Source organism: Microchirus variegatus, assembly GCF_963457635.1.
Source record: "Microchirus variegatus genome assembly, chromosome: 22".
NCBI lineage: Eukaryota > Metazoa > Chordata > Actinopteri > Pleuronectiformes > Soleidae > Microchirus > Microchirus variegatus.
Window position 1 is genome coordinate 12,013,093 of NC_139823.1, and position 26,880 is coordinate 12,039,972.

Below are 26,880 nucleotides of genomic sequence, written 5' to 3' on the forward strand. Positions count from 1 at the left end.
TTCATCAGTGCAAAACTAACAGTGGTCATGGGTTGCCAGGTTCTGCCAGGTTAATGTACCAGGCTTAGAAGATGTATCTACCTTCTATAGATGTACCTTTGTGGGTCAAGGACAAGCATAAAAGTGTGATTCTAAAATAAATAATCTAACTTTTTTTTTTCTTTTTCACACGAGTGCATTTTGTGCTCACCACACTCTTCTTCATCCGAGTTGTCACCACAGTCGTCCACCTTGTTGCAGACTTGGTCCATGCGCAGGCACACGTGATCGTTCCTGCAACGGAATTGCCTCGTGGGAGGGCAGGGTAGTTTTGCTGTGAATGAAAACACACACACACAAACTCAGGCTGTGTCTCAGAAGACACCTGCATTAAATGAACTATTCAGTCTTGGGCCATGACAAAGTAGTCCAAGGAAAACGCTGAGAGAGCACAACATCAACCCACCACACATGTCCATGTCTTCATCAGAGTTATCTCCACAGTCGTCCTTGCCGTCACACACCCATGTGTGGAGTTTGCACAAAGTGTTGTTGCAAATGAATTCATCGGCTCGGCAGAAGAAAGCACCTGCAATTACACACATGCAGACTTTTAGAAGTAGAAGATACGATTCAAAGCCTGTGCACGATTAGGTTATACTGATGCGTGTCTTTCAATCCTTTATTTCATTTCAAACCCAATTTCAATCAACCCTCTACTTCTTTAATCAATGGTTAAAGAGGTATTATTGCACAATGTTATATTTTATATTAAATGCTCTGAAATATTGTTCTAATGTCTTCACTAGAGTCAATTATATTTGCAATTGTGTTCATTTAACAACACATTTAAATAATATTTTAACTGATTTCTATTTTTCTGTACAGTTTTTATCTTTGCTGCTTCTATCTGTCGATCTATCTATCTTTCCTTCCTCAGAGATTGAAGACTCCAATACCATTTTGTCCACACTCAAACGCACCCGGATTGCAGTTTTCCTCATCACTGTGGTCCATGCAGTCTAGCACGTCATCGCAGCGCCAGCGTCGGGGAATACAGTGAGCACGATTCAGGCACAGAAATTCATCTTCTCTGCACTCCTTCACGCAGCCAATCTGTCGAAAAAACACTCATTGTCAACAATCAAAACCGGTGACGGTTGGCCTTGATTTCAAATGCAATCAAAGAAACTTTAAGTACACGCTGCATTGTCAGATAAGCAGCGCCTCACTATTGAAACACTATCCCCTTTTTGGAAAATATTACATATATATGTGCAAACATAAGAAATATAAAGAGGGGGTAAAAAAGAAAGAAAGAGAGAACAACCAGGAATATGCATACACAAGTTAAAGCATTATCGGGATTTGATTAAGGAAACTGCAAGGAAAAACAGCTTAGTCTCACAAGCAGCTGATGCATAGCATCGCCCTGATGGAGGCAGACCAAATTCACCCGCTAAGTTGTGCTCGATGAGCTTAACTGAGCACATCTTAGGAGGTGGACACGCTGAAACTCTACTACTTAAAATGCTTCTTTGAGTCGTGTGAAGCGACACTGACCTCATCTGAGCCATCCAGACAGTTGTCATGTCCATCACACCGCAGGGTGGCTGACACGCACCCTCCGCTGGCACACACATACTCGTTCACAGAGCATGATGGGATTACTGGAGAAGGGCAAAGCAAGTCAGTCAGTGACATTTCCTTCCTTTTTGTCGCACAGAAATCAGCCAAGTGGAGACTCTTCAGTTTTTGACCCTTGTGGTATAATGCAAAAATAAAATGTGGTCAAACATTAAATTATCTCTATTTTGCCCAAAGGGTTTATAATGTGAAGTGTTCGCTGCTGAGACAATACAGCGCTTTACAGTACTTCACAATCAGTAATCAACAAGGGAACTCAATAGAGCAATTAAGCAGAGCTTAGGCCATTTTACTGTTCCACAAAATTACCCCATATTGAATTGCAGAACATTTTCAATGTCTGCAATTAGCATGGACGTACATGGACCAGACTCAAGTCATTTCTGATAATCGGCCACATTATTGGACCATTTTTTCCACCTGCAAGTTAAATAAATGGATGCTTTGACCATTCTCAAAACCAATTTCTACAGTGATTATATGTATGATAAAACGACCAGTGCTTAACATACAGTATAATGGATTAATGTCCATGCGATATAGGTTTCTCTCTTTTAAATTTCAATGAGAGAGTTGATCCTGGGAACATTTGCATATTTGTCCTTTGGCTTTGACACTGGTTAGGATTGCAATTACTGCACCTGTTAAGCTGAATATTTACTGAAGCATAATGCACACCTTTCCAAGCTATTGACCTTTTTCGTTCATTTTTAGCGAGAAAATAAAATACGATGTAAAAATGTCTGACTTGAAAGACCTTCAAACTGGAAGGCCCGTATTTTAATTATACGCTTCCAAACCAGTCAAGGTGCGAGAAATAAAGTCACTTTCTTACAATGGTTCTGGTGTTAAACAATGGCCAGAAAAGAAGCATTATCGCCACATCATGCTATTTAATTTTAGCTTTCACAGTCAGCTTATTAACTGTTGGGGGATAAAAATTAGTTTTGGGAGTTCAAAGTAATCATTGTGTCAAATTAATAAGAAATTGCCTCAAGGTGTTTCTAATTTATGCGGCAGTCAAACTTTCAATTTGAGTTTAAACTTGGCTTTAAAAAGTCACTTTACTTTTTATTTATTAATGTGTGTTGGACATTTTTATCCTGTTTTAAATGTCTAACACTGCAACTTTCATCCATCAACCGACTTTCTCCTTGTATGCACCACGGTGGATAGGATAAAAGATAAATAATAATATGCCGTGACACTATAGCCATGTGCAACTCCTTATATGGACATCCTGGGGATGTGTGGTTTATAGGTCACATCTTTAGGCTTCACAAAACGTGTTTTTGAGTCAAAGTTATGATATATATTTCATCGCATATACATTAAAAATTGGATTAGTGATAATTGTGCAGAAGTCACAAATTAAAGAGTTTTTATCTCATTTTTGTTCATAAAAATTAGCCAAATTCGGTCTTCAACTTTTAGAAATTGTGAATTGTGTTTATATAATTGGCAAAATTATATTTATTTTTAAAAATAATTTCCTTAGATTGTCGAGGTTGTGCTGAAAACAAGGGATAAAAGACATATTGCACATCATTACAGCCTCTGTAAATAAGTTTTTACACATTAAAGTAGTGGAAAAAAGTTCTAAAAAGAGTTCTAAGGGTTTAATTATGTGTGTAAAACAAACAAAAGAAACCCTGATATCCTGAAGTCCAGGTAACCTTCTGCAGTTATTTGTATTAAAACCGTCAGATCAGTTCATAACAATATGTAGTGGCTTCATCAAAAGTAAATCTGCAGCACAGATGTTTGATTCACAATCTCCAGATCATTAAATATGCACCTGTTGCCTGGCAGTTTTTCTCGTCTTCTCCCATCTTGCAGTCTTCTTGGCCGTCACACAGCCACTTCACCGAGATGCACAGGTTGTTGTGACACCTGAACTGGTCGTCTGCACAGTGTGCCTCACATGCTCTCTGTAAACAAAAAAATACCAACACATCAAAGAATATGAAACAATCAAGCTTTGTTTACCCCCACCGTTATGCATTAACGGATGATGGCTACTGTGAATAACCAATTGTAATAATTGTTGTGTATTAAAAAAAAAAAAAAAAAAAAAGCCTAAACTATCCTCTCCTCAAGCCATATTACTGCACTGACCCAGAAAGCTGGTACTCTGGGAGAGGGTTAAATAAAGAGTTAATTAGGTTTACGCTGCTTTGCATGGAGAGGGGATTATATATAAAAATTGCTTTGCAAGGAACAGAGCAACATGGAGAAGAGTAATGAATCATAATAACAAGCCTTTGTTCTTGAATTATACACTACACTGAATCATCTCTAGTAATGGAGAATTTCTGCAGGAATCCTGCGAAAATCTCCTTACGCCGTGCAATACCAGTACGAGAATGGCTCTCGTACGTGAATTTCTTCATATTCTGCACAAAAGCAATGCGAAGCTTTATGAATGAAAATATACAAGCACATTTATTATGATTAGAAGAAGCAGCTTTTTGTTTTGCAAGGTGGATTTTCATCTTCAATCTTTCTCTCCCACCTCTCCACTGTCCCCTATTTTCCTTTCACCCCAACCGGTCTAGGCAGATGGGCTGCATATATTTGTCTGGTTCTGTCAGAGTTTTTCCTGCCTAGTGCTCGCTCATTGTGTGAATTGTTCGGTTTCTCTGCTCTCGACAATGTTGTCTGTTTACAGTGCCAATGTATGTTGTGATTCAGGGCTATACAAATAAAATTGAATGGAATTGCTTCGTTCTTTGCGTCATTGGCAGCAATGGTGTGTGGGTTTATAAAAAAACAAATCTCAAACACTGGCCTCATCGGAATTATCCAAGCAGTCGTAGTCGCCGTCACAGCGGAAACGGGAGGAGATACAGTCGCCATTGGCACAGGCAAAATCCTTGTGGTTACAGGTGACTGGCTCTGAGAAGCACAAAAGATACAGAATCAAACACTGCACTGGCAAAAACCACGGCTTTAACTAAAATCATTCTTCTGTATTAGAGGTGGAGTATTCTGCAGATGTAATCCATAGGTGGATATATCTATTACGACTGGAGGGGAGCAAAAACGCTCTCTAAAGCCAAAAATCGTTCAAAAGGAGTTTAACTGTCCCAGAGGACAATATTAGGACGCAGCTAAACAGCTGCATCAGATCCACTGTCTGGGTCCTCCCTGTGTTATCATGGACTGTTCGCTAACTCAAGGGTGAGTATAATGAGCTGCACTGCAACGGAGACTCCCATCAGGCATTGCAACACTACAGTGTTGAATTCTAGCCTCTCCCCCGTGTGTCGGTCCACCTGCTTTATGATTATTTGCGGTCCAACACTTGACTAACTTTTATTTGCATTTTAAGTGAGACAGATTAAAACGGCTGCTCTTCATCCTCATATTTATTTAAAATGTACATTTTGTGTATTGATTTTTGTTACTTTGCTTTAATTCATCTGTTAGTAAGTAGTAAGTAAGTTAAGTTGGTTTCCCCTTTTAAGCACATATTAATAGGTATGGCATATAAATCACACACGTTATGCATAAAACATAAACCAAGAATAGGCATGCACACACTGACATCATGTTATACAGGCAGCAATTCCATATATACTATACAAAGTCATATTGAGGGTAAGTTTTCCTCTAAGAGTGATGACTAATGACAGAAACAAGATGAAATTGAGAGGTAAAAGCCCCATTTTTATTCTCTACGAAACAGCACAGTTAATAAGAGAAGTGAGTCTACCTGATGGGATAGTGGAAAACAAGGAAATTCAAATAATCTGTGTGTCTGATAAAGAGCTGTGGTGGTGGTGGGAGGGGCAGTCAGGTGTCTGCAGTGAAGTCAAATAGCTTTACAGCTTACTATATGAGTGAGTGAAGCTGAAAGAATGGCAAAGGAGCCAGGTACTCACTGCAGTGTTCCTCGTCTGAGTTGTCTCCACAGTCATTCTGACTGTCACACCTCCAGTGGTCTGGGATGCAGTTGTTATTCTTGCAGCGGAATTCATGTGGTCCACAGGTCTTTTCATCTTTTTCAACAGGAGCAAACAAACACGGGAAGATGAAAATGGCTTCAAAGAGCATGAATATTAATGGGCGTGCAAGCGATCATATTTTGTACGTGTAATCATCGTTTCCTCGGGGTTTTGCTGAGCAAGTCTGACGCCGAGTTCAAAACACAGTCTGTACTCAAGAGGCTAACACGCCGTAAGATGAAATACCTGACTTTGCTACCAATCATCCTCACACCTCAGAATTCATGACAGGAAGTTGGTGAGATTTCTCCAAAAACATCCAAGGAAATTTCAGGGAGAAAAAAACTATCACACAAACAAACAAACAAACAAACAAACAAACAAACAAACACTACACATACTGAATAATTTGATGCTGTTGTTCCAGACTGAGCCCAAACTTATTGTTTATTCCTGTGAGTGCTAACCAAATAAAGTGAAGCATCTTTATTTTAAATGCCCACTCTTTCCGCTTTAACACTTAAGGAGAGTTACGAATGAACTTATGACCAGATTGTATTTGCTCCAGCAACATTTCCATAGTTTGGGTTTTCAAAGTCAAACTAGGAGCTTCTGATTAAAGTCATTTCCATGTCGATTACACCGGAGGTAATGGCCAAGGAATTAATGCTATCACTTGGGAAAGTATCAAAAAAAAGCAGGTTGGCAGATCGTGCTTGAATCTCATTCCAACGTGACAGCAGAGAATCAGAAGGGGAAGCTGAGTGCAATGACAGAGGAGACAAGGAAGCAATTCATTAGAAACCAGCTCCGTCACCGCATGACGAATGTGATACAGAGGGGGGAAAAAAATCATATTTCCTTGCCTGGACAGAGATCATTAAAGGTGCTAACAAGCAAAACTTGCGGAACAGTCTGAGGTAATTCAAAGTGAAATATCTACAAAGCAACAATATCTCTTCTGTGCTCTGAAGTGCTGAAAGCATTTAGATGATGAATTATTGGTAAACACTACTTTTAATGCAGTTTGAGGGGCAAGAGTCAAACATCAGTCAACTGCACAAAGTTAAAGATATTAATTTGACCTCTGATAAATTCAGTTAAAAACAAAACAAAACATGATGGTACCTCGGGCAACGGTAGCTCAGTGGTAGAGCGAGTCATCTACATGCCCATGTGTCCTTGAGCAAGACACTTAAACCCCACGTTGCTCCCGGCAGAGTGTGAATGGGCATGAAAGATGAGTGATTTGCATATGGCTTGTTTCCACCGGCTCTACTCGCCTTGCCTCACATCGCCTCGGCTTGGCATGGGACAGTTAAGTTGTGTTTCCTGTAACATAGTACCTGGTACTTGAGTAGGTACTATGTGCTGGCCACTGATTGGCCAGAGTGCCGTCACAGAAAGAGACGTCCGACACAAAAGCCGAACAATGCCGAAATGTAGATCAGTTAAAAAGACTTATGGACTGGATCTCAATATTTAACAGACGAGTCTGGTGTATTTAGTGTGTATTTGATTCCAGTGACTGTGTCAGACGGAGTCTGTGCTCCTGTCATGGAGGAAGAACTGAACAAATATTGTTAATTAACTGATTCTAGTCACTGGAGTTTCATGCAGCCTTGCAGCGATAACTCCACCCACCTTGAAAAGGTACTTTTTTGTAGTGGAGATGCAACCTAAACCGTGTCGTGCCGAGGCAAAGATTGAGGACCATAGATGTATGGAAGTGCGAATGAACAGGTGAATGGCAAAACTGTAGTGTAAAACGGCTTTGATTGGTCATCAAGACTTGAAAATATAAATACAGACCACTTACAAGGAGCTAATTTCACTTCAAACAGAATGGTGGAGGCTGCTGACCCAACAGCTTGGTTTTTCAGTGAAATATGAAAGGCTTTTCATTTATTGTGTCATCGCCACATTCAATAAATTCTGAGAGCATGTCAACCCCATACACTCCAGGTCAAGTGTGGAAAAATGTAGACAAAAGGTCTCATGGTTCCTTTGCCTACTCATGGCTTTCACATTAAACAGTTGCCACAGAGGAGATTGTGTTTGGAAATGAAAACGAGTAGAATGATTAAGCTGAGCTTGCACTGGTGACAGGGACAGCTGTCCTTCATGGCACCGTCCTCAGCAATATCAGAATTGCGGTGAGAACGCGAAGAAGAAGGACTGACCAATAAAATCATTTGGATTATGTCAGTTTAACTGATCAATGTGATGTGAACGGATTTATCGTTATTGAGCGGGCTTCAACAAACTTACCGCAATTAGCCTCATCTGAACCGTCTGCACAGTCGGGGTCCTCGTCACAGACCCAGAGTTTGGAGATGCAGTGCATAGACGCCTTGCATTGGAACTGGTCTGGAGAGCAGGTGCTTTCAGCTGCAGGCAAAGAGACAGATGGTGTGTGGCAAAGAGAAAATGCAGTCCAAATCAACATGTAGGAAGACATTTAGGTTTGGTAAAAATAACCTGCTCACATAAAACTATTGTAATATAACAGACAATAAAAAAGCAATGCCTTTTTCATTGTTTCATTAAAGGAAGGGTGCAGTAGTTGCATGTTATAAAAGCCTTACATTGTTTCAGATAGCATTTTAATACCAGCGATCCTTTCAAAACCACATCCAATCATGCTCCAAGTCTAAGAAGGGGAGAAGTAATTAGCCTTCTTTTAATTAAAGCTGATATTAAAGTCTATTGTTCCTGCTGCCGACATTCCTGCATTGTCGTCGGCCACTTCCGTCCCTCTTGCAATCACATGCAAGACAAATGCTGCAGCCTGAAAGCTTTGAATGGGGTGTTATATTGTGATGAGTTACATCATGGCAGAGAAAATCTGCTCTTGTCCTCCGTGTGATTCAGTGCTTAATCCCCTTTCAGAGGCACGGGGCTATAACATGGGTTGCCTTTGGAATACTTAATGAAGACAAAGTGATGTTAGCGTCACATACTCCGAGTCTGAGCACAGATATAAGTTAACCACTGCAACAAAACACAACTTAGGTGATTCATCGTCATCACATAAATTATATGATTATAAAAAAGAATCAGAATCTTAAAAATAGTGACCTTTGCTTGCAACGCTGGACCAGACTGATCAAGCACACAATATATTCATTGGATTTCTGGTCTAAAAGCTCATTAAAGCCATTTCTAACACCACCAGTCAGAAAGTAATAACGCAGAGCCTTACGGCAGTCGGTTTCATCCTCTCCATCCCCACAGTCATCCTGACCGTTGCAGCGAAGGTTAAGAGGGATGCATTTCTGTTTCCTGGTGCACTTGAACTGTCCCGATAGACAGATGTACGTCTCTAAAAGAGAAAATGGGTATGGAGTGGGAGGTGAAATTTAAAAAAAAGAAGAAAGAATTGAATTGAGTCCAAATACCAAAGCTTCGATATCAAATATACTGAACAGTACTGACTGTACACACAGCCACTTTATGAATATGAGATTTATTTTCGTTTTTGTTGCTTATTATAACCATAAAAGGGCCTTTTGCCCATTTTTCCAGAATACATTCAAATATCTGGCAATTATTTACAATTTACTGCATGTTTAAATGCTGTATTAACAATTAACAACAAAAAAAGCTATGTACAGGCGTTTTTTTCCCAACTCTCTCCTCTCTGGTGACAGAGACGCTGATTCGCCGGCTTCCTGCAAGTGAAATTACCGTTATAACCACATGACGTGGCTGCTTTGACGTGCAACTTCTCAGCTTTCAGAAACCGCTGGAATTTCTCAGCTAGCACAAACCGTCGCGTAATTGCGTTAATGCAAATTGCGGAAACGTGTCGTCGTCGATACACTCGGTGTTAAAGGGTTTTAATGCAACCCTAACCCAGCATCCTCACAATCTCAAATTTCATATACAGAACATACATTAAAACAATATGGCAGCAGTGAAAAAGCTGCTTATTTTTTCGACCCTTACCGCAGTTTGCTTCATCCGAATTGTCGCCACAGTCGTTCTCGCCGTCGCAGATAAAGGGAGGAAGCGCACAAAGGCCAGTGCCACACTGAAAACGTCCAGGCTGACATTTGAATTCCGCTGTTGAGAACAAATTCAGAAGAGAGTGCATACTACACATATACTAAAATAAAAGTTCAAATTAATGAGCAGAAAAGACGGCAAGTTCAGGTTTCATTGCTTCCAATTTCCAACTCAGTGTTGACAACCTTCGCGGCTAACAAGAAAAAAAGAGGCAGGCTTCTGGTTGTAACTATGCTTCAGCCAACCTTGGAATAATATAGCACTCACGACAGTCAGCAGGTTCGTCTGATCCATCCCCGCAGTCATCCACAGTGTCACATTTCCACCAGAAAGGGATACACTCATCTGTCCCACAGCGAAACTATTTGTGCCAGAGGAAAATCATAAGAGAAAGAATGAATACTTCCCTGTCTATTAAAGCTGCAATGTTCTTTTTAAAACCAAATCAATCATTTTTTTGTTGTTGTGCAAACTTCACTACCTGTCAGAAGTGGGGAAGCAAATTAGACCAAAGACGTTTCCCCTTCAAGGGAGCAACAAACAGCATGTTCAAAAGTACATTTACATGTACAAAGGTAGAGAAATAACATCTAACCTGACTGGAGGTGCAGTTGGACAGGCAGGTCTTGTTGTCAGCGGCCAAGTAAAAATTAGTGGGACAGGCGCATCTGTGTCCTCCACCAGGAGACAGAAGACACAGGTGGCTGCACCCTCCATTGGCAATCTGACACTGGTGCTTGGGTACTGCACAGAAGGACAGGAGTACATGCCTGAGTTCAAACTGAATTACACAAATCATTTACTTCTTAAAAGTGTATTAGAGGCCAATGACCACAAATCTGCATGGGGGAGGATTGGAATGAAGCAGCAGATGGACTTCATACCTTCAGGCTGGCGTAGGGAGTGGTAGACCTTGATGGATTTGATGGCTTGCCAGGAATTGAGGAGCTCCATCCCTTGAGAGCCAGTTGTCTTATGCGCACGTCGCAGCGATTTCGACTTCCCATCCGTCCAATAGACGAAGTCCTCGAACAAAGTCAGAGCCATTACCCCTTGGATGTGATCGTAGGACACTGGAGATGGACAAACAGCCAAATTCAATTTCACTAAATATCACAATCAAGCCACTGGTGCATGCAAAACAGTGATGCAGACAGCATGCAGCATGCAGCAGGAGGAAAGGTCATATCATTCCTTTAAACTTCGGGTCTCACCTTTGCGTCTTTGTGTACCATCCATGTTGGCAAACAGGATGTGGTTGTCATCAGCCCAGTAAAGCCTTTTGTTGGTATAGTCAATGGTGAGAGCAGTGGGGCTATAGATCTCTGTGTCAATGATAACTGTTTGCCCTCCTCCGTCCATGCCGATGCGTCCGATGTGAGGGGGTTCACAGCAGTCCACCCAGAACACATACCTGGTGACAAGTTAAACACAGTTCATGTACAAAAATCTGAAAATTCCTCAGATTCAGAGCATTGGTGGATTCTGAAAACATGCTTACCCTGTCTGGGGATCCAGAGCCAAATCTGTGGGGTTCTTAAGGCTAGAACTGATAAGGATGGTGGGGTAGAGTCCATTGGATTTGGACACCTCCATTGTCTTCCTTTCCACATCACACCAGTACAGATTTTTTCCGATCCAATCCACCGCCAATGCACTGGGCACTGCCGTTCTGTGGACTATCTAGTGAGGCAAAGCAAGGATTTTGAAGGGTTTTGAGTCCTTTGAGACTAATATTTTTTTCAGTAGTACACGAGAACACGTAAAAGGTACACATTTTTGTCTGGCTGGACTTGATTTCCTACAAACATCACAAAGGAAATGACTCACACGATGCATCACCTGCATAAAATTAAACTTTTTTTTCCCTCCAACACACTTTTATTGAAAGCTCTTGTGATGAGTGGAACATCTTTCTTTAAGACCTGAATGTGCGTTGCCATGGTAATCTCCACTCTATCAGATGAACTGCAATTTGCTCCCAAACTAACTCCTTTTTTTGATTTAAATAAATCTACATCTTGAATCTTAATGGAACAGTAGCACACATTTATGAAGCGGGTGATAATAGTTTGCTATCTCTTGCAACTAAAAACATACAGTATACCAAATTATTGCTATTCAAGCACACTATTACTTTCCCCCCACTGTCAAATGAGATTTGTCTGGCAATGTGGAACTCCATAAGAATACATTAAATAAAAAAGAAAATTGGAATTATGAAAGGTCTCCAGCAATATCATCATGCAGTTTTGGGGTTTGCTAAAGCAGTTTAAAAATAATCACCATGCCAGCAGCAGATATATAACCATTGCCTTACAAACTCCTTTTACAATGAATGAATAGCAAAATTAATACAATAAAAAATAAATAAAAAACCCCAGTGGCATACGCAATCTCTCATTATGGAGCATAATGTGGTTTGGGGAGCTTTTCTATCATCATTTGTAAATATATAAATATTCTATATAGTATATGGTCTTGGAAAAAAGCATTAAGCACTATATCTGTAGTATCTTATTGTAGTGATGAAAAATGTCCTTAAAACATGAGGAATTGTTGATTTCTGAATCAAGTTCATGAAAAAGTGAAGAGCATTCAGAGAGAGTACACTTTCATAATTGAGTTTTTCTTAAGTGCAAAACATGCACTTAAGAAATCGTTCAAATATCTCGTCTTGAGAGGAGAAATAAAAAAATAAATAGACACATATTCTGTGGTTCCCAAGCTGTCCGTACTAATATGGCAAGTCTTAGCCAAATGTGCCAATGTATCAGTGACTCTTTAAAAGAACATAATGTGTGAAACTCCTGATCTGTCTCCCAGAGAGTTTTGTCCTCTCGCTAAGCTGTGGCGTTGGCTCAAAAGGAGACTGTGAAAGTAATTGAGCTGAATGAGCTTAATGCCCTCATACACCAGTGCTAATGAGATGAGATGTAGGATGGAGAACCATCAGGTGCTCCTGCTAATGTCCCAGAGTCCCCAGTGTCTGGCTTCTAATACGATGACTCAGACAAACTTGATGCACCTTTGCACTGCGTTATTGTGCTTGTTATACGTGCAGTTATATAGAGGCCAGTGGTGATCGTTCAACAAAGAAACACACAACAATTACAAAAGTGAAAGTATTTTGATCATTTAAGTAAAAATCGTGAGATGATATAAGCTTAGTGTGCTGGAGGGAAAAAAAAAATAAAGCAACGAATCCAAGGCACCATATGGCACATACACAGAGACGAAATCGTGTGTTACCTTCAGGTCGCTCCCATTGAGGCGCATTCTGTTGATTTTCCGACCGCTTGGCCTCGTCGAGTCCACCCAATAAATAAATTCCTTCTTGTAGTCGAAGTCTATGTGGATGATGTTGTTGAGACCCTGGAAAGTAGAAGAGGGAGACAACATTATATTTATTATAGATTTTTGGGGTTTAATTTTAAGTTAGGTCTTGAGTTCTCTGGTTGGTTTGTTACAACTTTTTGTATTACAATTATAGCATTTTATACAAATATTATGATTCTTCTTCTTTTTCTTCTGGCGGATCATTTGCTTCCATCTTGCCCTTGTGTCCAATTCTGCTACAACAACCATCCTTACGTCCTCCTTCACAACATCCACATCCATTATATACATTATTTTATCTTTCTAAGATATTAGAAATTACTTTGCTTAGCTTCCATTTTCAACCCAGCTTATATAACCTTGTTTAAATGATTTATGAAGAAGATTGATAAGAGGACAAGATAACTTCAACAACACAACCTGACACACAGCAAGCTCAAAAACACACTTTAACCCTTTAAGGTACTACTCAACCATTTGGTCGACCACACTTTAAGTCACTATATCTCATTGAAAAATGCATCAAGCTGAACTCACTAACACTTAATGTGAATTGTCCTGAATGTCATACTTTATGAATTATGCAAACCAGGTTTATTATGAAAAGACGTCTCAACCGTTTGTAGAGGCCTGTATCTGTAATACTGTCGGGTCCAATTAATAAATAAATAAATAAATATTGATTGTCATTATTGTTATCATAAGTAAAAAAAAAAAAATGGAAATAAAATGTTTTACCTTTGCTTCTTGGTGCGAACCATAAAGGGATAATAACAGGACCTCGGTTGAGTATCCCCCCAACTAGTGGCGCAAAAGTGGACGCCAGCAAGTGATTTATACGCAGTACATAATATGTCAAATTTAAAATAACATTAATCAGGTAATTGAGGTTAAAGTCATTTATGTCTACACACGTGATAGGATGTGAAACACACAGCTCAGCTTTTACAGTATCAGTTGATTTAGATGCTTTTCCCCCACTGTCTTCGCAGATACACAGCGTTTGAAGAACCGGTGGAAAGCGAATCAAAGTCGTATCAAAGTGGAAGTGCGAGGCCCTCGGTTGCTCTGTCATGCTCACAGGACCCCACTGTCAGTCAGAAAAAGCTGCTCGCCAAACAAGTGGCCCTACACTGCCGTCTGTCACTGCAGGCGCTGAGGAAGGACGTCAGATATTCTGACAGACAAAATGAGACGTCTTCATCATCAGATCATCAACACCCTCACAGGCGGGCGCCAGCGTGTCCTCGGGGGAACCTTTCCCCCCACGACAAACATCAGCTGCACAGATGAGACCTGCACGCTACTTTGATCGAGATCTACTGCGTATTACATTCCATTAATTTTCCCCAAATCAACCAGAAACCTAACCAGCTATGAAAATGAATCAAAAGCAACTTAACGGAGAGCTCCTGCTAATTATACAACAATTATTGCTTGTATTTGTAATGTGAGTTCACTAATGAAATAATCAATTATTGTTAGACCTCATAATCGAGCCAGAAACTGAAGCATCACCTCTGTTTAAAATATTTAACTCTCCATTCGCCATTCCAAAAACACACCACATTAGTTTGAATAATGCATTGGAGTGATGCAACATTTGGAGTCACTTGTGTTTGCAGTGGGGAGAACAATATAAAGCTAGGAATCTGATAAGTGCAGTTTCCATATTTTCATGAATGTATAATTTGAGAATGGGAGGTAATGGGGGGGTTGCTGGGTGATGTGAAGTCAGTTGCCGCTAAAATGGAGACAGGAGAGTGGCTGCTAAAAAAAACCATAGATATGGAAAGTGAAGAGGACACTGTAGGAAACCCCTCGGTAGCGTAACAGTAAATCACAGATAGCCATTTATGATAATCAGCGGGCAGATTCGAGCGTTGCCCAGAGCAGCTGTGATGAGACCTAGGAATGATTAAAATAGCTTTTCCATGGGGTCCTCAACAGGGTGATTCTGATCTCTGCCAGCCAGAATGGCCTCTTTACTATGCCCATACGGTGGTGTGGGGGGAGAGATAGGAAATTATGATGGACATTAGATATCTCATTTAATACAGGACACTGCTTTACATACGCTTGAGCACCCTTTCCAGTTTCAATCACAAGTACTGAGCAGTAGAGTCTCGTGTACATACATACACAGATTTATTTATTAATGCGACAGTATATATACCCGTTTTTCTGCATTGCATATAACCCATAGTTGCTAGGGGAGAATAGATTGTGTGTGTGTGTGTGTGCATCATTCATGAATGTGCAGGTGAATCAGGTGCAAAGTAAACTTTAGAGACTAAAAAAACACAGAAATATGATGACAGATTGAAACTCACACATTTGTTCTACTCTACCATTAACTGTATCCCTGGACAGTGGACATTAAAAAAACATTATCATATCATCTATCTATAAAGCAAGTTGTGTCTGTGACAGCATATCTCGCTGACCACTAGTCAGATCGCCCTAAGACTTTGGATATGGGTTGAGCATGGCCCGATGTTGTGCATCCTTGATTTTAAAATTTTTTGGAGGAATTTTAATCTTCGCTGATATATCACGCTACACCAGGCAGGCAGCGGCTCATCAGCAGCAGCTGCGCTGTCTGGAGTGGAGATGTGGGAGTGAAGATGCTGTCCTCACGGTGGGTAAGACATTTTCACACGGTTCACCACAGAACATGGTGTTATACTGAAACGACAAAGTTGGTGTCCATTCACCAATACTCAAGCACATAATTATTTTGCATTAGCATGCTACTACTTTGCGGCTAACTGGCAAACCTGTTTCCAAAGGTACGCTAACGAGGCTATGATTAGCATTAGCGTAGGCTAACATAATAATAACACTGTGCAACCTCATTAGGCACAACGCCAACATTTTAATTTCCGATTAGCATTAGCGTAGCTAGCTGCTGTGACTGTCAGCCACGCCAGTGTTTGTATTATGTTAGCCTTTACGTTCCTTATCATGCATTATCATAAGTGAAAAATCTTCAGCTCCCGCTATAGGAATACATACTTCCTACGGGCACTGCACTAGTTATAGAAAACCATGATTTGTATCTCTATATGATTATTGTCCATGTATTAACAACTTATTTGGATAACATTTGCCTTTTCCGTTGCACTATTTCTTCCACACATGGAGCAGGTGGCTGTGATCATGCCAACAACAACAGCGATTCAAAAAACGAGAATAAAGGAAGAAGTGGAAGAACTTTCAGTAGGAAATAGCCCTATATTTTAAAGCTGGCAGACTGGCTGCATGAAGCAGAGGTGATCAAATATTAAACAACAAGATGAAAACAAGATGGTCATTTGATTGACAAACTGTTAAGTATCACCTACAGTACCTGTTTCAAGATGGTGTAATTCGAGCCATCCACGCTCAGCTTCCGTATCTCGTGGTGGTCTGCCATAATGAGAAAGGGCTCTTCAGCTGAAATGAGAAACATGGGGCATTAAAGGACACAAGCCTACAAGTTAAAACGCTGCACTTTGCAGCACCGACAGTCACACTGACCTGACAGAGCTCTACACGTGTTGGGAGTGCGCTCCGAGGCTTCGTAACCGTCCACGCACAAGCACTTGTAGGAGCCGTAAGTGTTGATGCAGCGCTGGCTACAGGGAAGAGTCGTGGAGCATTCGTCAATGTCCACACATGTCTTGCCGTCATCCTTCAGGTGGAAACCAGGCCAGCATTTACACTGATCATAAACACACAGCAATTGAACACTTTATTCTTTCACAAGCTATTATCATAAGGAGAAAAACAAATAATTTCAAGGTTTTTGTTTTGTTCTACTTCAAACAGCTTCTAACTGACTAATTGATTCATTAATATTGGATGTTTTTGTTGCTTTATGCACAGTTTTTTTCAGAAGAAGTGCAACGCATTTCTTGTCCAACGACAGAAAATGTCTACTCTATTGTATATTTTTTTGTTGTCAAAGCTGTGATGCACACACACTGCAGCATAGCTCAAAAATCCCATCACACTTCACTGACCAAGGCCCCCCAAAATAACTAAAAGTGCTTGTATCAGCGTATCAGCTGCTGTGGACCCAGTGCAAATCCTTTTTTTATCCAGCATTATAACCTCGAGGACCTTTCTGCTGGTCTCCTGGTTCAGGATGAGTTAAGGGTCTACATTGATGTGCTCTCTGTCCGGCTTTGCTCCCTTCATGACTGGAAAGAGGTTTCTGACACTTTTAGCTTTTCAGACGCTTTTCTGGTGCAGTAAACACCACCTTGTATGGAAGAACAGGAGCGCAACCTCTAGGGATGGAGGCAATAACGACCATGGAACAGCCACCTGAACACTCCAGCAGATGTGGCCTTGACCTGGATTAAACCCTTGTATCATATGCCACCATTACCAGGCACGGCACAACCTCCCGGCTCAGCCACGGAGCTCAGACGTTTGTTGGCATATCATTTATACTCCCCCCCGCACAGCATTCAAGGTTATTCAAAAACTTCCGAGACTAAATGTATGTATGCTCCCACCCATCTTTATCCGTTTAATGACGTGAGACGTTAGGCTCTATTCATTATTGGTCATTAATCATTCATGTCCATGCCATAACTAATATAGGCTCCACATTTTATCTGCCACTGAATTGGAAATGATGTTCACGCTGAGAACCTAGTGGTCAGTAAAATCTCTAAATCATAATCTCACTCTGTGGTTATAAACACCAATCAGCCACATCATTAAAACCAGGTACCTGGTATTTTAATGTTGTGGCTGCTGTTTTATACTCGCACAGACACAGACGCACACATTTAATCTTGAATAATATGATGCAAGGCGCGCTGTTTGATGTGGGACAAATCTGCGAGCAACACTCAAAGTGCAGTGGCTGAACGGATTTGCATAAGGGAAGCGTATTTGACAGTTACTGGCTTATCGGTCGTTTTATGTTTTTTTTCTCTAGCTGTTGGCTGAGTAAGACTATAAAATATATATATCTTTTTAATTGATTGAACCTTTATTTTACCAGGAAAGTCCCATTGAGATTAAAAACCTCTTTTTCAGAGGGGTCCTGGCCAAGAGGCAGCACAAGTTACACAGTCGCAACATACAGAGGGACAGCAATTACAATTATGAAAAACAGTTATAAGTGAAGGTGGTCATCTCAAGTGCCCTTAGCCTAGATTTAAAAGCACTGTAGAAGGAGCAAAATAAAATAACTGTAGCAAACCAGGAGGAAAACACGCCCCATGACCTCAGTAGGTAGCGTTCACTTACCTTGTATCCAACAGTAAGATCTTGGCAGTCCTGTGTGCACCCGCTGACCCTTCGATTCAGGCATTCGTTCACATTGCAGTTCTTCTCATCCGACTGGTCTCCGCAGTCGTTCTTCCCGTCGCAGAGATTCCCCTCCGAAATGCAGCGTCCGTTGGAACACATGAAGAAGGAGCCATTGCACAAGCTGCCTGAAAAGAGCAAGACATGACTTTCACTGGCACGGCGTCCTACGATTCCTCAACTAAGTTTGGGGGGGAACCATTTTTTTTTTGACCCGACTGTGGATTTTGACAGATTAATCCTTTTTTCGGGAAACGCTTGTTGTAGCACCTTTTGTTTCCACCATATGTCCCCATCAGTTTCCCGGGGAAAGTGGTGCTGCTTGTGACACTGATGAAAAGATTCCAGCTGTGAGCCAAACAGCAGTCTTACCTGCTGCCAGACATTTGAGGTTTAGAGGCAGTTCGTCAGAGTGGTCGGGACAGTCTGCGTGGCCGTCACACTCCCACTGAGAACTGAGAAGACAGCGGCCGTCCCTGCAGCGAAACTCCTCAGATCCACAGGAGCGATAGACTAAAGAAAGAGAGAGATGTCAACGTTTTTTTTTTTTTTTTTTAATCAAGTCACACTCAGCTTGGCAACATTACTTCAGTCTCGGTTGGAACTTCAGTAGAATTAATACTGAAAACAAGCACATATTTGTGTCTTCATTCTACAACAAAACAAACTCAATAGTGTCAGGAAAACATAGAATATTGACTCTCTATGCTTTAGCTACAGCGTATTCCTTTTAGTTGAGACGTCAAATATTGTGAAGGTTTAAATAGATCCAGACGTCAGTATGGCTATAAGCATAAAACAACAAAAAGCAGAAACAAAAAGAGTCCCAAAAAATATGGATCGATCTATAATACTCTATAATACTATAAAACGTGAACTAAAATAATAATAATAATAATAATATTTGGTAACACTTTAGATTGGGGAACACATAATCACCATTACTAGGTGCTTACTAACATGCATATAAGTAGCATACTAGCCCTTTATTAGTAAATATTAAGCACTTATTAACACCTTATCCGGGAAAAATCTTAATTTATGTCGTAACAGAGGTAGAACCTGTAGAATAAGGTGCTAATAAATGCTTAATAATTACTAAAGAAGTGCTAGTATTCTACATAGTAAGCACCTAGTTAATGGTGAATATGTTCCCTAATCTAGTGTTACAGAATAATTTTTATCAATAAAGAGTCATGAATAGGGCTCCATCATCATTTCCATTGTTCCAAATGTGTCTCATTCATTCAGTTCAGTTAGCGCAGTTTCCTGTAACCCCGGTGAACAGCAGGGGGGGAAGAGAGTGAGATAAAGCCACTTGCCACATTCCACTGACTCATCAGATCCGTCTCCACAGTCGTCGTCATGGTCACAGACGAACCGCTGGGGGATGCACGCCTTGTTGCGGCAGCGAAATGAGCTGTCGTCGCACGTGTTGTTGGGTGCTAACGTATGAAAGGAGGTCGTGTTAAGTGCTCATCAATGATTTTTTAAATAATGCAGTCAACTTATCCACATATGATGCTGAATTACACTTTGCAAAGACTATTTTTTATTTTGAGTTTTATGATCTATGAGCTACTGTTTTATGTTAATGTAGTTTAAGGTTACACAAGGACAATGCTATGTCACTGTTGAGCTTTTTATTCTGGGACAACACTTCAATGTTATAATTGTAATGAGCTTGTCAGTGTTTCTGAGCAAGAAGGCAGAGTTTACCACAGCCAGCTGCGGAGAGTTCATCACTCCCATCAGGGCAGTCCCTCTCGCCATCACAGAGCCAGCGTTTCGGAACACAGGCATACGACCCAGGGCAGCTGAACAGCCCTGGAGCACATGTCACTGAGCCTGAGAGAGAGGAAAACAGGACCACATGCTCTACTTTCAAAAGCCAAAGAACACGATATAAAGCTCTGAGGGAACAAGTGCAAAATATGTTTTTTGTTTTTGGATGGTCGCTCCTGTCTCCTGGAATATTTAAGCACTTCTTCTGAAGTAATATCATTTGACTTCCCTTTTTTGTCTCCATCGGTTCCTCTGAACACATTTATGAGCAACAATTATCAGCATAGTAATAATCTATTTCAATTTAGGACTCGACTGCACCGGGAAACAAAGGTAAACACACTGGTACAGTAATGCATGTCAGGCGAACGTGCATATCATGTTTTTGACTGGAACTGTGCTTCATAAACCTTTAGGCAATTTCATTAATATTTCCTTGACACTTCATTACAATCCAATTACACAAGCAGTGTTCACAGCGATTCTTGTCTCTTTATTGTGGTTGGATTCTCTTTGTTTTATCGTAGTATTCATTACATACACACACATCTCATTTGCCAATTGAAATGGCTGTGCCTCTTGGGTCTAAGTGATGAAAAATCTATTTGCCTCAGTGCCCACTCCAGTCATCAGAAATGCCTTTGTTTTCCTTTGTTGTCTAATTAAGATTGTTTCATCTCATTCTTTTTTTTTTAATTATTAATTTCCAGCTCTGCTAGAAGGACACATGAAGCCAGTCATATGTAATAATGCAATAATGCTTTTAGAACAACAGCGGATTCCTCGTGTCGTCTGAAAGGGCACTCACCGCAGATCTGCACGCTCTCATCAAGGCCGTCCTCGCAGTCGTTCTCCCCGTCGCACAGCCATTGTTTGGCAATGCACTTATTCTTTGAGCAGGCAAACTGATTCCACAAGCATGATGAGTCTGCAAGTCCAGAAATCATACAAAGAAAGCAGCATTGAGGTAATCCAATGTCTTAATTGTTCTGCTTAGTGCCACATACAAGTATAGCTGTCACATCAAAGAGTGTAGAAAGTATTCTCTTTTCTTCCTTTTTGTCTAACAAAAAGGCATTGTGATAAATGTTTCCAGTTATTAGTTAATAAGTTTAATGGTAAAGCTCTAGGGGTGATATGAAACAGTTGGATATCAACGAAAAGAGCACTCCACTGATCGCCATGTGAAAGCTATTGTGCAAAATGTTCATAATCTGGGCTGAGTGTAGCGCCAAGGAGCCCCCCACTCTCCCCGGAGAACTGTTCTTTCCCTTGATGTCATGTCTGCCAGAGCTTTGATGAGATGTTGAGAGAGGGGAAGGAAGGATGTGCACTCCAGGTCAGACCACAGTGCAAGAAATTATGGATCCGACTTAGGGTGAGGGAGTGGAGGGTGGGCAGGGATTGGGATGAGGCGTCTTGCACACTGCATCACTTTCCTTTCCCGTCATAATTTGTACATCACGCCAAGCTCCGTGTGCACAATGATGTGCGATATGAGGATAAGATAAAAGAAAAGTGGCTAAATCTAGAAACAGAAAGTGATTATATTGAGTTTCTGTCGAGATACAAGATTTACACTTCAAACACAAACAGCTGCTTATAGTGTATAGCGAAAAAAGCAGGTCCACAGCACATTAATGCATCACAGAGAGCCTTTCATGACTGATTTTCAATAGCGTTTCACATAGTTGAAACGCATTGTGAAGTGACAAATGACTATTTTGTCTAATCGGGTGTGGAATGGGGAAATTTCTGAAATGTAATGACATTTTCCTCAAACCACTTTGTCTTTGCAGTCAGATTAAAAGTGGCTGGAGCTTTTTATATGATAATTAAAGCAGCGAAAGCAGGGAATATATTGTCTACTTGTCCTGAAAAACTATTCAGAACATCTCAAAGAACTGAGGGATGATTCATATCGGTTGTGATATAAGCACATTTGACGCACGCAATGGCGGAAACAGGCAAATTACAGACCTGCAGGATATTTGCCAACAAGTCCGTCACATTTTGTGTAATTCTTAGTCATTAATGTTAATAGAAAAGCAAGCAAAATTATATATGTATATATATATATATATATATACATACATATGCACACATATATATGTATATATGTATACATAAACACATATATTTATACATACATGTATGTATAAATATATATACATATATATATAAATATATACGCATACACTTTGGGGGCTGGATGGAAGGTCCAGTCCATCTTCTGAGCAGAACAAAGAATACGTATGATTAATTTCAATCATCTATTTATGACTGTGACAAAAACGGTGAATTAACTCATCCTAACAGACACCGATGATGATTTGCCAAGAAAATATCAAGAGCAAGAAGATGCTACGACGATCTTCCACAAACACTGCCGTGTGAATGCAGTGCAATACTCCTGATCTGCACACAGATGGCAGCACTAACTACTACTTTATTACGACCTCTTTTACACCAAAAATATGGATATCGTAAAAAAACAAATAACAAAAGAGACCCAGTAGAAAAGGGCAATTGACTGCTTTTCCATGGCAAGTAGAAGAGTTTGCCTCCCTGTGTTTTTTTCCCCTCTCGAGTGACTCATATTCAATGTCACAAATGCCCCGTAAACAGCCAATGCAGTGAAGCAGAAGTGCAACACACGACAGGAAAAAAGCACCATGGAGAGCAATGACAGTATCACAGTGGAAACACTCTTTTATCTCCCACATCAGTCCCGCTTTCAAACTCAGCTGCAACTGAGCGATTTCAGATCACTTCTTGAACTGTGCACATCATAACGTCACGCTACTACCAAAATAAATTAGTCGATGTGGAAATACCTCACTCACTCACCCAGGCGTCATGCTTACATTTCTGTGGATCAGAGCCAGCGCTGATAAAAAAAAGACCCAGATCTATTGTAGAGTCATTTGTTCAAGGATTGAATGCAGATTGTATTTATTTCAATTGCAACAAAGGTGAAGTGTTGTTATTTTTTGGGACAAAATGAGGGTGTTTTGTGTGTGAGTTTTTTTTTTTTTATTTGTTACCTCTTTATGATTTTTTCTGGCATAAGCACCGAACATGGAGACCAAAACCTGAGGCAGAAGCTCAAGGAATGGAGGAATTCTGGTTAAGTTTAGGGCTAAGATTTGAATTGTGCTTAAAGTAGACATATTATACCCTATTTCTGCAAGTTAAACTAGCTACCTGGTGTCCTAATGAACATGTCTGTGACATGCTTTGGTCAAAATACCTTAAGGATGACGCACCTTAGCAGTTCAATCACCCTGCCAAAACAGCCCTGTTAAGAACGCTAGCGTTTGAGTGCCCGTCTCTTAAAATGCAAATGAGACACAGGAAACTCTGGCAACTAGCAGAAAAGCCATTTGCCGACTCTAGCCGGCACATTGCCGTCATATATAAAATCTATCCACTGGACACGTAAATCCTCTGAGACGGGAAGTTTGTGTAGAAATCTGTGCTGCACCGTAAGCCAAGAATAGAACACTTTGAAAGCGGAGCTTTCCAGGAATGTCTCATTGTGACATAGCAATGAGTGCGGAAGTCAACAGTGTTTTATCTCCTGTACTTAGACGGAGGCAGACCACAAAAACATGAGTGAGTCATCTTTTTTCACACTATGCCTACTCATAGGGCCTCCAGAGTCCCAAATAAGGATTAAAATGATTAAAAAGTTGATTTGGCATAATATGTCTCCTTTAAGGTAAGGGATAACACTTTGTTTAGGCTGTCTAAAGGAATGGAAGTCAATGCTAGTCCTTAAAAGGTCAGCTGTGTGAACAATAATACAAGACTGATCTGCAAACAGATGACAACACTAACTACTTAATGGCTTCTTACAGTTTAAGTAGTTAGACCACACAGTCAATGGCAGGATGATGCAACAAGGCTGCCAGCTTCATAGTAGATGGCAAGTGTTTTTGCCAGTGTGAGTGAACGACTTTGTCACATCTTATTACCTAGTGCATGCGTGGGACAGTGATTAAGTTCTCCGATCACCTAAATAAAAACATCCAGTCAATTTCCCTTAGCTACTCGGCTAAATGACATATGGACGGGTGTGTGAGAGAGCTGTTGGTCTCGCGGACAAATTATATCAAGCCATATCGGGGACTTAATTACAGTCCTCCTGTTTAAAAGGAGCAATCTTGACTTTGTCATGGTGGCTTCTGCATACATTAGCATGGATCAAGGTGAAGGGGAGTGCACAATTTATATTATTACCCTTTCGGTGATGGCTCATTAATTAATTCCTTACACTGAGACTTCTGTGTATTATAATTCATTGAGATAAGTTGCGAAAATGTGCACCTACGACAGCCTTACTTTGAATTCAGCGACGCACACTTGAGAAATCTCAAACACACAATAAGAGGGGGGAAAACAGAGCGAGGAGAAATTGCCTTGTGGCATGAAAAACAATCAAGTGTCCTTCTGTCCCCTCATATACTGTATGTAATATTTGTTGCAGACCGATTTAAATGACAAATGCATTCCAACAAATAGCTTCTTGTTATTGGAAAATAAATATCCTTCCAACCGCTGACAGTATTGTTTAGAGGCAAACACCTCATCTATTTCTGCCAGTTAGAAAATAAAACATCATTTCAGTTCATTGTGTTGACGCTCTTCCACGCGAGGTAGGATTTGTTTGACTTACCACACTGGAATTCATCCGCGCCATCTTCACAGTCTTTTTGGCCGTCGCACAGCCAAACGCTGGAGATGCAGTTCCCGCTTGGACATGCAAAGTGGCCTTCCTCGCACTTTTGACCATGAGAAACTGGGGATAAGCAACAAAACTGAGTCAGTGCACTGGGCGTTTGCAATGATTGAGGTCTTAATCTGACACTAAGCTGTGGGAATCTCCTATTCCATTGTCATAATCGTCTCTGAGAATGAGATATGTCCTAAGTCTTTTCTAATTAAAGCTGACTTCCTTAATCTGCCACTGGATGTGCAGGTAAAAAAATGTGTGCGTTAACTCACCCTGGCAGTTGGTCTCATCAACATAGTCGCCGCAGTCATTGGCGCCGTCACAGATCCACGATGGGTGGATGCACAGCGAGGTGGTGTTGCAGCTAATGAATTCTTTCTCTTTCACCCCCAGCTTGTAAAAGTGTGAGCAGTCGGTGTGGTCTGAATACAAAGCACAGCGGCACAATAATTGTCTTGTCACAATGGCCTTAAAGGTGGCAGAGAGAGCGGTGATGGATCACATGCGACGTAATCCGACAGCTAAGGTACGGGATTGTTTGCATTTTTATGATCAATGCAAAGCAAAGACTTACTGCAGTTTTTTTCGTCCGAGGCGTCGGCGCAGTCGATGACCTGGTTACACCAGGCTGAGCTGGGTACACAGCTCCCGTCTTTGCACGATGATTCTGATGAGCCACAAGTGACATCTTGGGGGGAGAGAATTAGCATTTCAAAACGATAAGAGGATAGAAAGAGCACTCGGAGACGGTTAACAGGTACAGCTCATAACAATACTTAGGACCTCTTTCTGGGGGCAGTGAAAATTAGCTTCCAGGTTGAAATCTGCCACAGGAAAAAAGGGTTTGCGATGAGTTGCAGTAATTGCAGTTGGACTGCCTGTGCTATAAAAGTTGCCCGACTGTCATGACCCTCTTAGTGCTGTGCAAGAGCAATTCACACTTAATATGCATAAGGGGCTTCTTTGGTTCTGTTGTTCATTTACAGACGACTGCACAATGGTTCTGGTCATTTCACCTTTCTGCGTTTTATTATCAGCATATAACATAACACTATAATTAAATGTTACAGAGTTATCTGTAATAGAAAAAAGTTAGTGTTGATGTCCCATTAAAAGGAAACTGCAAGGTTGAAGATGACACGCCACGCTGAGATAAACTCCTCCTCCTTGAAATTGCAGAACTGAAGGTCCACATTAATTATGAGAACAATACTGTCTCCTAGATCCGCTTCTAAAAATCCATACACATTATTGTTTTTCCACTTTCACATATAACAGGGTTAAAATAAACATAACTCTATGTTTGAGACTATTTTACTATTACGATTCAAACTAAACCTGTACTTTGAAGTCTCTACAAAGACATTTTTAGGCTGTAGGTTTGGCGCTTCTTTGATTAGTGCACTCTTTATGATCTTGGGCATCATTAGACAGCGACGGCTTAGCGCAGCATGTGGCGTAACGCGCTGTATTAGTGTGAGCATTAGCGTGGCTGGATCCTGCCCTCGGAGGCAGAACGGATTGAACAGGAGATCAAACGGATGCGACTCACTAGTACAGAAAGCTTCATCAGAATTATCCCCGCAGTCATCGATCCCGTCACAGAAGCGACCGTTGGCCACGCATCGCTGGTTGTAGCACGGCCTGAAACCCTTCCGACAGCTTCTGTTGTCTGAACAGATTGCACGAAATATCAATGACAGACAAGAATCAAGAGCTCCACTTTACATACTCTCTCTCTATATACATGCCAGTATAGAGTTGTGATGTGTTTCTTACCACAGTACTGCATCTTCTCGTCTGATTTATCTTTGCAGTGGGCTACTCCGTCACAGGTTAGCTGGTAGTTGATGCACTCGCCGTTCCCACACTCGTATTCCGTGTGGATGTTGCACGAGGAATTTTCTGCTGTAGAAGAAGAAGAAGAAGACGACGGTGATGGATTGTGATGATGATGAAGAACCACAACTGTCAAAATGAATCTGAGACTCCATACATACAGGTGAGATCAGTGGGCTACATTTCAATGCATCGAACATTCCCAACAAATCCCACGTGTGCTTTAAACTAGGGGGAAGGAGATGTAGGACACATGATAATTGTGATTTTTTATCTATA

At 40.8% G+C, this 26,880-nt stretch overlaps 1 protein-coding gene across 1 annotated transcript in view; it reads right to left on the minus strand.

Moving 5' to 3' along the window:
* Positions 1-26,880, minus strand: part of lrp1bb (low density lipoprotein receptor-related protein 1Bb) — a gene marked incomplete at both ends in the record, with an annotated part of 246,847 nt that overhangs the window by 35,335 nt on the left and 184,632 nt on the right. The window contains 28 exons of the mRNA XM_083909007.1: positions 191-313; positions 446-568; positions 963-1,095; positions 1,543-1,649; positions 3,425-3,553; positions 4,414-4,524; positions 5,514-5,630; positions 7,848-7,967; positions 8,782-8,901; positions 9,528-9,644; positions 9,855-9,948; positions 10,183-10,331; positions 10,472-10,660; positions 10,802-11,001; positions 11,089-11,270; positions 12,840-12,962; positions 16,279-16,364; positions 16,449-16,632; positions 18,180-18,367; positions 18,612-18,752; positions 19,562-19,684; positions 19,959-20,087; positions 20,833-20,952; positions 24,706-24,828; positions 25,035-25,184; positions 25,337-25,450; positions 26,315-26,434; positions 26,542-26,670. Coding sequence (XP_083765133.1) covers positions 191-313; positions 446-568; positions 963-1,095; positions 1,543-1,649; positions 3,425-3,553; positions 4,414-4,524; positions 5,514-5,630; positions 7,848-7,967; positions 8,782-8,901; positions 9,528-9,644; positions 9,855-9,948; positions 10,183-10,331; positions 10,472-10,660; positions 10,802-11,001; positions 11,089-11,270; positions 12,840-12,962; positions 16,279-16,364; positions 16,449-16,632; positions 18,180-18,367; positions 18,612-18,752; positions 19,562-19,684; positions 19,959-20,087; positions 20,833-20,952; positions 24,706-24,828; positions 25,035-25,184; positions 25,337-25,450; positions 26,315-26,434; positions 26,542-26,670 — 3,744 coding nt within the window. The remainder of the gene's footprint in view (positions 1-190; positions 314-445; positions 569-962; positions 1,096-1,542; positions 1,650-3,424; positions 3,554-4,413; positions 4,525-5,513; positions 5,631-7,847; positions 7,968-8,781; positions 8,902-9,527; positions 9,645-9,854; positions 9,949-10,182; positions 10,332-10,471; positions 10,661-10,801; positions 11,002-11,088; positions 11,271-12,839; positions 12,963-16,278; positions 16,365-16,448; positions 16,633-18,179; positions 18,368-18,611; positions 18,753-19,561; positions 19,685-19,958; positions 20,088-20,832; positions 20,953-24,705; positions 24,829-25,034; positions 25,185-25,336; positions 25,451-26,314; positions 26,435-26,541; positions 26,671-26,880) is intronic.